Below are 15205 nucleotides of genomic sequence, written 5' to 3' on the forward strand. Positions count from 1 at the left end.
AAAGTGAAATTCACTTTCCTGTCCATCTTTAGTTACAGTTAATTTAATGTTATAGTTCATGGTATATAATAAACAAAGTTGCAAATGCTAGAGCAGGGGACCCAGCTCACCTCTCGTGAAGTCTGCCTGATTACAGAGTTAAAGATATTAGAATGTTTATAACATTCAAATGAGAATGGTCTGTAAAAAGATTAAATTAAGATTATACAACAATGGTATAATACTGTATGTTATAATATGGATATTCTACTGGGCTTGGGTTGAATTCACTTTTTTTTTTAACTTGCTAATTATATACAATTGCACACCTTTCCTTCTGAGAACTGGCAAACCCCTGGAGAGTAAGAAGACCCCAAGATCTCACCAATAGTAGAAATCAGACAGTATGGGGAATGGACAGAATCGTAGATTTTAAGGAAAGAAGGATCCATGCCTGCCTCCCAACAACTGCTGCAACTATTTGGGGGATTTCACGTCACCAGTGTGAAATGTCACACAAGGAGCTACACAAACCTGGCAGCTACTAGGAGTCAGAGGATGACTGATGAGGCAAAGCAGATGGAAGGGTTGGTTTTTGAGGAGGGATTTGCTGGAGCAGAGAAGGCCCTTGGTGAATGAAGACAGGGAGAGGGTCCCTGGAGGTACAGAGGCAGCAGAGTACATGACTTGATACTGAGAGCTGGAAGGAGAAAGGAAGGGAGAGGAGAAGGAAACACACAGATCGTGAGGTTCTAACTTTGTATCCTAAGGGTGATGTATATGTGACGCCCATAGGTGTAAGGGTCCCTTAGCATAGGGTGTCTGATCAACCGGCTAAAGATAGACAGTTGCACAACTTCTCTTGCCCTAGGCACCATCAACCCAGCTCAGTCCCTGACCTGCAATGTGTTGGATAGCTGCAATAAATATATTTGAGCATGAGCTTTCGTGAGCTACAGCTCACTTCATCAGATGTTTACCGTGGAAACTGCAGCAGACTTTATATACACACAGAAGTTTAAGTTTAAGTAACAAGTTTAAGGTTGTTACTTAGTTGTTACTTTTCAAAGGCTACCTCACAAGGCCTGTTGGCAGGCAGATTATTACAATAGGGTGCAGGGTGTGAATACAGGCTGCTTTGGTTTACACCCCTTCCCCTGCTGTCCCCTCGGGCGGGCAGTTGTAATAATCTGCCTGCCAACAGGCCTTGTGAGGTAGCCTTTGAAAAGTAACAACTAAGTAACAACCTTAAACTTGTTACTTAAACTTAAACTTCTGTGTGTATATAAAGTCTGCTGCAGTTTCCACGGTAAACATCTGATGAAGTGAGCTGTAGCTCACGAAAGCTCATGCTCAAATAAATTGGTTAGTCTCTAAGGTGCCACAAGTACTCCTTTTCTTTTTGCGAATACAGACTAACACGGCTGTTCCTCTGAAACCTGCAATAAATATGTTAATTAAATAAATATATAGGAGCATGGAGGTGAGCTGGAGAAATAAGAAGAATCTTTATTAAGTGAAAGTTTAATTCCACTGAGCTAAATTGAAATTACATGAATGAGCAGGGGAGGGGGAACTCTAGTTCAGTCCAGTGCCACAGAAACTCCCCGCATCAAAGCAGGCTGTCCAATCATAAGCATTACATCACCACAATTTACTCTGATTGGCTGATCAGACCTCAAGAGCTGGAAACATACTAGCCCCTTGTAAATAAAGCAGCATTTATGGCTGTCAAAAGTAGTTTCAATTGTTGTCAACTGCACCACAAATGAACTGAAAACATACCCAACTTATGTGAGGAACAGATTCGCACCTGAGCCAGGCTAAGAACACTGTTGGGTTATTGTACATGCCTTTGGAGTCAATAATTTTTCTTTTTTTGGTATTGCATTTAATTTTGTTAAATCACAGTTACTTAAAAAGCCAGGTTATTTATCTGTCTGTTTCAAGACAATGAGTTCATTTCTGTCACTGTACTAATGAGTCCGGGATCATAGACAATCAAATTCACTACTGGTGTAGGACATTGAGGTGACTTTTCATGATCTTTATCGAGGCAAAACACAGAGCTGGTATGATTTTGGTGCATTTAACACTAAACTTGGTAGTGAAGCTATATCAATGTCCTTGGGGTCAACGAGAGATTTCAAGGTAAAATTCTGCAAAATCATTGTCAGTATCAAAAATATCTCCATCCGAGCCAGACCCTCTCCCACACAAATCCGTTTCCCTGAAATGAAAAAGGAATATTGAGGAGATGCAGGAGATCTTTCTTTGCAACATATGTTAAATACTGTTACAATGGAAGTAAACATCCAGATTAAAATTAGATGCACAGAGTGATTCCGGGTAATGACATGGAGGATAATGACTGTCTCTCAGAGTTCAGGAAGGTATGAAAGCATTTGCGGTCTTAAGAAGCCACTCACAGATCATTTCAAAGGCTGAGTTCCACAGAGTAAGTATCTCTTTAAATACAAATATGTGGAGACAGGTGGGCAGATAATGGGGTTTGAGGAAGAGTTAATGCAGGTCCCAAGTCAGTTAATATGTTTAAGGGGGGAATGACACAGTGGTTCTTGAGTGGAAGGTGGAATTAACAGGTAGCGAGGTGCAGGCATACTGAGTACTAGGATGGAGAACAGCAAACAGGGTTTTTTAACAGAGTGACGGGATCTTCATTGATTGGAGTAAAGTTGAGAAGTTAAGCAGCCCCTACTGATCTCTCTCCCAGTGACTATGCAGATGGCTTCTGCCCTGTTGCATGTTACTCCCTTCAATTTTTTGCATGCACATTCAATCACAATACATCCACTGCGAGCTGACACAGACAGACAAAGGAAGATGTGAAGTTGCCAGGCAGAGTGGAGAGTAGTGCATGTTCAATAAGTTAAAAAACAGAATGGAGACCAACAGATACTTCGCTGTTGTGAGAGGCTCTGCTTCATGGCTGGCCCAAAAATGCTCTGCAGACTACAGTCTGAGAACTCTTTATATACTCAAGACAAAGCTAAGAGAGAATGGTCTGGGATCTGAAATAAACATGGCTTTTTTTACCTGCAGAAAAAGGCATGAAGAAGTCACTCTTCTTAAAGGCACCATTTTCATCCAAGAAATGTCCCGGGTTAAATTGCTCTGGCTTTGGAAATTCCCTGCTGTCACCTAGGACTGATTGCAGAGCAGGGAATATAGTAGTGCCCTGATTTAGTAAACACAGATAAAGAAAGTTTAAGTGGATACTGTTCAAAGTGAAAAGCCCCCAGAATTCACTGAGCTGGGTAGTGGGACACATTTTTCTTTCCTTCGTTTCCTTGCATCCCCGGGAAATTCATGCCTTCAACCAGAACTAGAAATACTCAGATTCCATGACAAAAGGTAACCCCACCAAACTGCAGCCCACCTGGAACAACTAGATCCTGGAATTTCATGAGAAAAGCTGCTCCCATTAGGTTACCGCCCTGGTTTCTACATCAAAGAGGTTTGGGAAAGTCTGGCTAAGATCCAGAAGTGTTAGGTGCATCTCTCAGCTGCTATTTGAAAGCATTTGAGTTTCCCTGTTCTTTATAGTTTAGTCATCACACCAATAATTTCCCCATAACTAACTAACACAAAGATAACAATGCTAAAAAGCCCTATACAACTCAAAGTGAAACTCAGTTAGCAACCTAAGACATGGTCACTGCGAGTTGTGGTGCATATTAACACCTCAGAATGTCTAAAGCTTGGTGGAGATGGAATCAGCTCAGAAATTGAACTCCCCAAAGAGACTCCCAAAAAGAGGGAAACTATTGCATACTTGTTTGATATCTATTCCATATCTAAAAGCTTGAATGAGGCTCTAAGCCTGTCTTCTGGAAGGAGAGCTGAGTCTGCAGAATGCAGGGTTCTGTTCTTCTTCATGCAATAATAACTGGAACGTTGTTGGTAACTGTGAAAAACACCTGTCATGCTCAAACCAGGGCAAACATTTCTATTGTGAATAATTCAAAACTGAAAAAAGGAAAACGTAGAACTGGATTTTTCAGAGAAATGTTGAGAACTAACCTTGGGAATAACATATTGTCTGAAACAAGTGTCTCTGGTCACTGCATGTGGGACACCCATCGGGACAAGGTTAATGAATCTCTGCATCTCATGTATCACAGCATCTGTGTAGGGCATCTGGCTTCGGTCCGCCATGCAGGGGCTTCGGCTTCGGCCAATCACACGGTCAATCTCTTCATGAACTTTCGCTGTCATCAAATGAACAAGGTTAACAATAAAGCTAAAGAACAGGATTCCCATAATTTTGCCCCCATTCTGTAACACAGTCAGAAATATACATGTCTCAGCAGATACATGTTGGGAATATAACAAGTTATAACAATATAACAGTTAGTTTTGGGTTACTGAAACTATTGTACGTGGTATCTAGGACAAAATGTCTATAATGTAATTATTAGGGCAGTGATATGGCTCATGCCTGGTTATGTTATAAAAGAAAGCACAGTATGATGTTATCATCAGAGCATATAACTAACTGCTACACAAGAGATTGAGGCCTAAAATTTTCCCACACCAAAGTCAATCATCCACATGAGCATGGAGGAAGCTGATGAGGTGGAAATTAGCGCTGTATATTAACTGGGTTTTGATAAATCTCTTGCACTGACAGAGTTTTGATTTAAGCCCTTACTGAATCCTGACACCTACAAGATGATTAAATCCTAAAATGAAATGGCTTTGCCTTTATTTGAGGGGAGGGTGCCAGTCTGACAGCCCTAGAATGCAAAGGTACCTGTTACCCACAGACCAGGCACCATCTGGCCAATGGCAGCGCAGGCTTCCCCCACACAAACACATACACTTTCCCCTGGCTTGTGAGCCTTAATGTGAACCGCGAGGTGAGAAAGGAATCCAGTCACAAGGGCCTACTCAGTCTGAAAGCCCTCTGCTGAGACTGCCCATAAGGAGGCCGAGTAATGGCAGTTGTGATGGTGCTTTTCGAATGCAGACACCTGTCCACACAAACTGAACTAAAACACCCATCCCCAAACACCTCTCTCACAAATCAGCCTGCACACAGTGGTGACATGGCTCACTTCCAGCCCAAGCCAGATTTGATCTAGTGACTTAAGGGACAGGGGTCTGTACCCCATTACAGATTCCTTGAGCCATGCAATCCCCTCATCTCTCCAAAACTTAAAATTGTGTGTGTGTCTGTAGGGTACCTTCTATATCTGGATATTTCAGAAGAATCAGGAGTCCATGTCTCAGGGTGGTGCTGGATGTCCCTGTTCCAGCAAGGAATAAGTCTACTGTGCTTCTCACCAAGTTTTCAGTGTTAAATTCTGACTGGCCATTCTGTTGCTCCTGTAGAGAGACTTGTTATAGTTGTTGGATCATTGACTGTAAGTGTGGGATCTATTCATACAGGCCCAAACCCTCTCATCTTCTACCTGCTCTGTGACCCACTCGGCATCTTTATAAAAATCCTTACAGAAAATGGGCCATGGCCCTGGAGATTGCAGTAGCACTTCAGGGGTGATTTAGGCCATTGCTGTGGAAATAGGTGGTCTTTTGTAAAAGAGGAGAACTGGAGCATTACAGTAACTAGGTTTCAGAGTAACAGCCGTGTTAGTCTGTATTCACAAAAAAAAAAGGAGTACTTGTGGCACCTTAGAGACTAACCAATTTATTTGAGCATGAGCTTTCGTGAGCTACAGCTCACTTCATCTGATGAAGTGAGCTGTAGCTCACGAAAGCTCATGCTCATGCTCAAAGGTGCCACAAGTACTCCTTTTTTTTTTGTAACTAGGTTAGTTTTCATCTGTATTTCTAATGGTTAAAATTGAACTTGTTGTTGTTGATTCCTTTGCTTTCCTATTTTGTTTGCCTGGGCAGCACGAATTGCCTTGATAACCTTGAATTAGAAAGGAAACCAAATGTTTCTAACCCGTTTTTAATCTTGGAGCCAGATGGATTGAGTCTGATGCTCTAAAGGAAGCAAAAACCCACGAAAACACAAATGCCTGGCTACCTGTTGAACGAGGAGTGCACTGATAGAACTTGTAATAGGCTGTCATTGCAAAATATTACATGAGATTAGCAGGAGGGTTTCCAAAGAAACAGATGGTAGGTTAGGTCTGTAGGTGTGGGCATAGGCAGCCGTTTGAAACTGGATTCTCCTGCTAATCCCACTGAGGCTAACACAGAGCAGTAAAAGTGCCTCTGTCCACCCACTTAATAAAACCTCTTTTAATGGCTTAATTACAAACAGAACCAATCTGTTTCCAAGTGCTTTTGATACCTACTTTGGGTGCTCTGTCCTTTTAAGATGTCTATACTGCAATAAAAAACCCACGGCTGGCCTGGGTCAGCTGACTCGGACTCGTGGGGATCTGGTTGAGGGGCTATAATATTGCAGTGTAGACATACGGGCTTGGGCTGTAGCCCCGGGTCTGAGGCCCAGGAAGAGGGAAGGGTCTCAGAACCTGGGCTGCAGCCCAAACACCAACATCTACACTGCAATATAATAACTCTGCAGACCGAGCCCTTCAAGCCCAAGTCAGCTGACCTGGGCCAGCCATGACTGTGCTGTGGGTCTTTCATTGCAGTGTGCACATAAGCTTAGATTTGTCTTACTCACTGGTGTAGTCCCACTGGCATCACCGGCACTACTCACACAAATGAGGTGAGCAGGGCTTGCCTTTCAGAATGTAAATCCCAGGGGCAGAGACCAGGTCTGCCTTTGGGTCTTGTACAGAGTGATAAATACCCACGATATGTATAACCCACTCCACAGCAAAGGGGAAGGGCGGCTGCCCTCACATACCTGTTCCATTTTGATGAGGAAAGCATCAATGAAGTCTCGAGGGCAGCTGAGATCCAGAGACTCTTCGTGCATCTTCACTCTCTCCAGAACAAATCTTTTAAACTCCTCCGAATTTTTAACTAACTGCTGGTGAGGCCCAGGTATATAATCCATGAGAGTTGGGAAAAAATTGTACAGCTAGAATGATGGAAGGAAAAGCACATCTTGGTTTATCTGGACACACCAAATAATCAATTGACCCAACTGACTCAGTTACAGCAGCACAATACAATACTTTTGTGGCACGTTCCTGTGCAAATGCATTCGAAAGAACGTCTCATGCTTCACTAACTCATTCTACTCAATACACACATATTCCTCACAGAAACTGCAGTGACACTCAGTTCTATTCGCTACAATAATCTCCATTATTTCCAACACAAAAGCATCACCAATACAAACATGCTGTTCTTGAAAATCACACTCAAGTTCCCAAACCTAGCTCAGATTTTCATAGGCAGAAATACAACGTAAAAGATATCTTAGTCGTCCTCAGGTTAGAGTCAAGGGGCCAAATTCTCTGCTGCTGGAACTCCATTGATTTTGACTGAGTTCAACTGTTGTGCATTTGGTGAGATTTTCAGCAATGGGATGTGTGGGTGGCTGTGTACTAGAAACGAAAAGGAGTTTGCTTTGCAGGTGAGGAATGTGACCACATTCAGGTATCCCATTGTGAATATACCAAGGCATGTGAATTGCAATGATTTGGATGCTAATGTTTTAATTGGCAGTTTCCTTGATTTTTACCAAGAGTGTTGAAAGGGAAAGTCCTTGAGCAAACGTAATTCTGAGGAAATGAAGTGGTTTGTGTGCGAATTTAAATAATCCTTAGAAACAAGTTTGAGGCTGGGATTGGTAATAGCTGCCTCCTTATGAGGAGAACAGGAACATTATGGGAATGAAATAATTATTTAAGGAAAAGTAACAGTGAAAGAAAGAAAGATCTATCTCTTCCCCCATCACAAAGGAGAAGAGTGGAAAAAAACACTGAACACACCTGTCCCAGGAAAGAGCGGAAGAGTTCATTGTTTTCCTCTGTGAGATTAATGAATGCCAGAAACTTCTGATCTTCATAGTCAAACCGGTTCCCAAAGACAATGGAGCAGATGATGTTGGAGACAGCATGGGTGAGAGGGATGGTGGGATCAAAGGGTCGCTCTGCAACAAAACAAAACCAGCGTCCAATTTTTAATTCAGTATTTTCACCTACAGCATCACATCCATTGATGTTATTGGGAAGTTCTGGATGTCCTGGCCCCAGACCGAGAGTGCAGTCCCGAATATTCATTGGGGAGGGTGAGTTCTGGTGTCACAGTTCCAGGGTGAGCTGGGCTTTAGACCCCTCTCAGCCCCTCTCCAGACCCCACCTCAGGTGACAGGCTGAGTTCCTGCCCTGCTCTGAATGGGAGGAACCCTGCAGTCTAACCACCCTTGGACTGGATAGCTGAGCAGCAAACTCACTACTTCCCAACTATATTAGCATGACAGGCTGCTCTGTGCTGGGCACCTGTGAGCCCTTTCCCTCCAGGGACCTGTGACCAGCGGGTGATCAAAGCGACTCAAAAAAAAAAACCAATCTCCAAAACAAAGTGTTATTTATCCACTTAAAGGTATGCAGCACACAGAGCAAAAATTAGAAACAATAAAGGCTTCTACACACATTCCTTTTACCGAAACAATCTATCCTTGTAAGCTTCGGTAAGTTCCATGCAGCCCAGTTACCTCCATCTCACTCAACTCCCTTTCTGCTTCGGTGAGAATCTCTAATATTTTAGTATCCCTGTTGGATGCTAGTTTCTGTCCGGGAAGACAATACTTTGCCAATTAACTGAAGCTAAGCTGGGGCTGTTCTCAAACTAACAGCTTCTCCATTATTACCAGTGGCATTCTCTCTGATCGTACTTATCTTTGCCATTATTCCATTTCCTCTTGCTGTCCCCCTTTCAGCCTCCTTTTACTTAATTCTGTACAGTCAGGCAGGATAATATCACACAGGTAAACTGAGGTGCACAAGGTATTTATGAAAAATAACACAGATATTTCCCTCATTCTCCACCTAGAGCTTCCCCAATGCTATCTCTGTAAATTTATATTAAATAATTATCTCCATTTTGCTGGGAATCAGTTTTCACACTGTCTCCTTTGGTGCTCTCTGTCTGACACACTCTGGTCTGACCAGGGACCATCAGTCCCTCTCTGAGTGAGGCCTGCCTGTCTGCCGTGGGCTCTTTACACAGGCCTGACAGACAGTATCCCATTCAGAACAGAATCCTGCATTCAGAGGATTCTGCCTGAGCCATTGCTTGTAGCATCGTCACAAACTCCTGTAATGCAGCAGGGCCTATGCAGTATTCAAGGGAATTGTCTACAAGATTTCACCCCTCTGACTTGAGACCACATTGCACAGAGAAAACATCCAGAAGCAGCATTTTCTCCATGCAGTGTGTTCTCGCCTCACAGCAGACTCCTGCTCCTGGCCCTCACCCAGGCAGATTTCTTTTGGGTCATTATCTACAGGAGCAGCTGCCCTTGGCTCAGGATGCACACGTGGCAACAGCAGTAAAGTGGCTCTCCCTTGTTTCTGAATCACGGGTGGGGAAGGTTCTCCGTGTATTCTCCTCTCATACACACAATTCACTGAGACGGACAGTCAACTTCATTTTAGCCCTTAATGGCGTACTGTATATTGCAAGAGGTGGGATGGTCTTGTGGTTAAGGCAGTGGCCTGGGTCTCAGGAAATCTGGATACAATTCCCAGCTCTGCCACAAACTTCCAGGTGTGACCTCGAGCAAGTCGCTTAATCTCTCTGTGTTTCAGTTCCCCATCTCTAAAAGAGAGAAAATAATTCTTCCTTTCTCCACTTTTTCTTCGTCATGTGTATTTAATATGTACGTTGCTTGGGGCAGGGACTGTCTCAAACTGTTTGTTAGCACAACCCATAGGCGAAGGAGCCCCAGTCTTGGCTGGGACCTCTAGAAACTAATAGAACATAAATAAATAAATAAATAATAAAATCATCATCATCTCTTAGGAAGCACTGTAAATTTACACAGTGATTTCAAACTTTCCTCGGGAGACCATCCCCATGCAATGTAGGAGTCAGACTCGTATCAGACATCTAGCAGAGAAGAAAATCAGAATAAGCAAGCTGTAGGCCTCAGTGTCTTATTAGCCCAACACACGGAAGATAAACTAATCCACTCTAACATGGTTCACTGTGTTAGCTTCTGCCTACTCTGGACAAACATTTTCCATTTGCCCATTGGCCACAGATCAGAGGGTCGAAAACATGGGAAATAACAGCCAGGAAAGGTCATCTCGGGAACTTTTCTCACATATTTTTCCTTTATATTAAACACAGGTTGTTATATGTGCAGCTAATGGCTTGAGTTATAAGGTGTTTGAACCAAAGTTAAGATCACAAAATAAAGGAAGACAGGAGTCTTTAGCTGACTCCTCAGTTTCCGAATTACAAGCAGCAATTCCCCACCGTGTGTTTTTTTGAGCCTTTCCACCAGAAAACAGGCTTCCTCCTGGATCCGTTCCTCAATGCTTTTCTTCCCCATCCCAAAGTTTCTGAGCGTGGTGAGGGCAAATCGGCGAAGCTGCTTCCACCGCTCCCCATTGCTGAATATAATGCCTGGAAAAGGGAGGAGAATAGGAAAGATGGGTGGGGGCTAAATTTGCTAAATTTCTAACCTAGGGAAACATGGGTCATTGAAAGGTTCAACGTCAAGGCAAACATTATTGTATTTGTGTTCTACTGGAGACCCTGGATTACTTTTTTTCTGTATGAAACTCAAAATCCCACACGTTAATCTCATTGCTGTTTATAGCAATTATGAACAAGAAAAATAATTCCATTGATTGCCATGCGCAATGGCTATATTTTGTTCTCTAACACAGTGTAAACTGTCACAGTAATTAGAGCAAAGTACATATGCTGGTACCATGTAAAAATAAGAAATACACTGGACATGAATAAGTGGCTATAGTGAGTATCCCTCAAAGAGCAGGACTAAATGAAACACCAACGATCTTCTCAGTCGTGTTCTCCACATACAGAGAACATCAGCGCTACATGCTGAAGTTGTTAGCAATGTACCTGCTCCTTTAGCAAACTTGTCAGCCAGTGCTAGTTTTCCTCTTCCACTGAACTCATCCCCTTGATCAATCAGAGCTTCCTTCACAGCCTCCTGTCCATACAGCACCACAACCCGCTGTGAGCCTAAGCGTATTGTGAAAACCGGGCCGTACTTTGCACTGAGCTGTAAAAGATTAACACAAAGGACCAATACGTTTTTACTAAATCCACTTAAGAATAAGAAGGAGAGTGGATCTAATTACAAACTGATGGAAGAGCTCTCATGCACACGGCTACCTCAGTCCTTATGGCCAGCGCCTAACACACGCCCGAGCCCTGTCTTGATCCTCAAATGCAGTGTTGCCCTCCCTCGCTCATCTGCTCTTAAAGCTCACCTAACAGATTAGATCCATACAACATGCACCAGAAAAGGAGGAGGAGGTGCCTCCCCCCTCTCCCGCCCCAATCACTTTTAGTTTAGTGGGAATGCTACTCACCTGAGATGTGGGAGAGCCGGGTTTAATTCCCCCCCATACCTGATGTGAAGAAGGGATCTGAATCCAGGTCTCCCCTCTCTTTGGAGAGTGCCCTAAACCACCACGCTGTGGGTCATTCTGGAGCAGGACTCTCTCCATCTTTCCTGTTGAAGCTGTTCCATTGCATATCAATAAGTGAACAGTCATTGGGAAAGGAACTTGGGTCTCCCACATCCTGGGTGAGCGACCTAGGCCTAACCACTAGGATATAGAGTCAGTCTCACTCTCTCTCTGGAGCAGCTGCCAAGGAAAGGTGAGTCCACCAGAACGCTGGACCTGAGTCCTCCTATAAGGCAATTTACCCCTGGATGTGTGTGGGGAGAGGAGCCCCTCTACAATCACTGTCCTTTCTGGATCTCCACCCAGGAGGGATATGTCAACTTTACAGAGTAGAGCAACAGTCTAGGCCTTACCCTTGTCCTGTGAAGAAGGCAAGTATCATTAGATCAATTTTACAAGAGGGAAACATACAAAGAACTTTGGTGGTTTCCCCAGGCACACACATGTAATCAATTGCGGAGCTGGGACCAGAACCTAGGGCTGCTGTCTGCTTCCCTGCTTAACCCACCAGACCACACTCCCCACTGCAGCACAACCTGTACAGGCTGCAGCACAACTGAGAGGGTGTATTCTGGTTTACCTGTGAATAAGACACATTATCATAAAAATAACACATTGCCAGGAACAGGTTGTATCTAGCATTCAAGATTAAATATTTCTGTGGAAAAAATATTTAGCCTTAAACATGAGGAGTTGAGCCACTCTGCAAACCCCAGAAATTTCAGAGTTCTCTTTCCACAGTCTCTGCTTAAAACCCACCTGAGCCAAAGCCCTGGATACGGAGAAAGCCCCCTTACCTCATGTATAGATTGGGGCAAGTTCCTCATATTCAGCTGCAGCGTGTTCCCTATGATGGGAAAAGCAACAGGGCCAGGTGGCAGCTTCCCACTTCCAGACACCTTTTTCCATGCTGAAAGGAAAAGAAGGCAAGAGACACAAAGCACCAGGAAAACACTTGTTGCTCCCAGAGGTTCCATTGCAGAGTGTAACAATTATTCTGGGTTCTAACAGGGGGTTACTTTGTATTTCAGAATCCATCTTTTATATACTGTACGGTGCAAAAGTACAATGGAAAGTGCAAGCAATTAGCCAATTGCAGTTCTCAATTCTTCTGGGTCAACAAGATTATCTAGGGCTAACGAAGGGTTACTGGATATTGACAAACTAGGAATGAACTCCTTCGAACCTTTGTTTGCTGATCATCTGTGTTTGCCCCTTGTGTACTCAGTGACAGAGCAAAAAATTAATCATTATGTGAAACCTTCTAAGGCTCTCCAAACTTCCATGAACTCACCATCCTCCATCTGCATGTATCTTGAGAGGCTTGGTGCCAGCTGGAACATACAATGGTGAGTGCCTTTCATGCTGCTATGCAGGATTCAGATTGAGGCTGGAGGAAAAGAATTAACAGCTGAGAAAACTGCTGTTACACCTCCTCCCCTGCCAGCCCCTCTCTGAGCCGGCCACCATCTTGGCTTTTCCTCTTGTTGCCCTCCCAGGCCCACTGGCCAACTTAAGACACAGGTGTGAGGAGTCTAAAGCACTGCTGCCTGAGACAGGTGCTAAGTATGCCTGCAACTGGCAGAGGGAGGGGCAGGAGCCGCCATCACCAGGGTCTTTTTCCTGGGGCAGGGCCAGGAGCAGCCCCAAAGAGCCCCTTGCAGAGGCATCTAAAAGTTCCTTCTGAGAGTCAGAGAACTGTGGCAGAGACAGTCTACCAAAAGAAATTATCTAGGGCCTCTTCACTGATTTCTTCTTCAGATAAATATCATTTAGATGAAACTGTTTATTAATATCTGACTGTGTTGTATATAATTTATTGCTACTATCATGAACAGGAGCAATCTTATTTCTGAAAGCCTTTTGCTTAAATGTGTGTGTCAACAGCTTGCCAGCTCTCTTGCCAAATTCCAAGTAGTTTTGCTTCAAACAGAATAAAGCAAACTCAGCCTTTTGGGACAGAAGTTTGTTGATTTCATAGCTTAGATGGATGAGGGTTCTGAGTTTCTCTGGAGAAAGGATAGAATCACAGTCTACATCCAAGGCCTTAGGGTATGTCTACACTATGAAATTAGGTCGAATTTATAGAAGTTGGTTTTTTAGAAATCATTTTTATATATTCGAGTGTGTGTGTCCCCACAGAAAATGCTCTAAGTGCATTAACTCGGCGGAGTGCTTCCACAGTACTGAGGCTAGCGTCGACTTCCGGAGTGTTGCACTGTGGGTAGCTATCCCACAGTTCCCGCAGTCTCCACTGCCCATTGGAATTCTGGGTTGAGATCCCAATGCCTGATGGGGCTAAAACATTGTCACGGGTGGTTCTGGGTACATATCGTCAGGCCCCCCCTTCCCTCCCTCCCTCCATGACAGCAGCAGCAGACAATCGTTTCGCGCCTTTTTTCTTGAGTTACCTGTGCAGATGCCATACCACGGCAAGCATGGAGCCCGCTCAGGTAACCGTCACTGTATGTCTCCTGGGTGCTGGCAGACTTGGTACTGCATTGCTACACAGCAGCAGCAGCAACCCCTTGCCTTGTGGCAGCAGATGGTACAATAGGACTGGTAGCCGTCATCATCATGTCCGAGGTGCTCCTGGCCACATCGGCCAGGAGCGCCTGGGCAGACATGGGTGCAGGGTCTACATTAGAAGTGACTTGACCAGGTCATTCTCTTTAGTCCTGCAGGCAGTCCTATTGAACCATCTTATGGTGAGCAGGCAGGCAATACGGATTGCTAGCAGTCCTATTGTACCATCTTCTGCCGGGCAGGCAAGAGATGAGGATGGCTAGCAGTCCTATTATACCATCTTCTGCTGAGCAGCCGTGAGATGTGGATGGCTTGCAGTCCTTCTGCACCGTCTGCTGCCAGCCAAAGATGTAAAAGGTAGATGGAGTGGATCAAAACAAGAAATAGACCAGATTTGTTTTGTACGCATTTGCTTCCCACCCCCGCCCCGTCTAGGGGACTCATTCCTCTAGGTCACACTGCAGTCACTCACAGAGAAGGTGCAGAGAGGTAAATCTAGCCATGTATCAATCAGAGGCCAGACCAATCTGCTTGTTCCAATAAGAACAATTACTTAGGTGCACCATTTCTTATTGGAACCCTCCGTGAAGTCCTGCCTGAAATACTTCTTGATGTAAAGCCACCCCCTTTGTTGATTTTAATTCCCTGTAAGCCATGTCGTCAGTCCCCCATCAGAGCAACGGCAGACAATCGTTCTGTGCCTTTTTTCTGTGCGGACGCCATACCAAGACAACCATGGAGGCCGCTCAGCTCACTTTGGCAATTAGGAGCACATTAAACACCACACGCATTATCCAGCAGTATATGCAGCACCAGAACCTGGCAGAGCGATACCGGGTGAGGAGGTGACATCAGTGCGGTCACGTGAGTGATCAGGACATGGACACAGATTTCTCTGAAAACATGGGCCCTGCCAATGCATGCATCATCGTGCTAATGGGGCAGGTTCATGCGGTGGAACGCCGATTCTGGGCTCGGGAAACAAGCACAGACTGGTGGGACCGCATAGTGTTGCAGGTCTGGGACGATTCCCAGTGGCTGCGAAACTTTCGCATGCGTAAGGGCACTTTCATGGAACTTTGTGACTTACTTTTTCCTGCCCTGAAGTGCATGAATACCAAGATGAGAGCAGCCCTCACAGCTGAGAAGCGAGTGGGGATAGCCCT

General features: G+C 44.4%; 1 protein-coding gene across 1 annotated transcript; it reads right to left on the reverse strand.

Moving 5' to 3' along the window:
• Positions 1-1463: 1463 nt before the first annotated feature.
• On the reverse strand, positions 1464-12621 carry LOC125640326 (cytochrome P450 2H1-like). The gene is made up of 9 exons (XM_048858794.2): positions 12311-12621; positions 10939-11101; positions 10324-10473; positions 7830-7990; positions 6794-6970; positions 5190-5331; positions 4024-4211; positions 3037-3178; positions 1464-2209 (listed from the first exon to the last, which is right to left on the reverse strand). The coding sequence occupies exons 1-9, from the start codon at positions 12488-12490 to the stop codon at positions 2028-2030; spliced, it is 1485 nt and encodes a 494-aa protein (XP_048714751.2). The 5' UTR covers positions 12491-12621; the 3' UTR covers positions 1464-2027.
• Between the last annotated feature and the right edge of the window lie 2584 nt (positions 12622-15205).

The sequence above is a fragment of the Caretta caretta genome, chromosome 7 (genome assembly GCF_965140235.1).
Source record: "Caretta caretta isolate rCarCar2 chromosome 7, rCarCar1.hap1, whole genome shotgun sequence".
Classification (NCBI taxonomy): Eukaryota; Metazoa; Chordata; order Testudines; family Cheloniidae; genus Caretta; species Caretta caretta.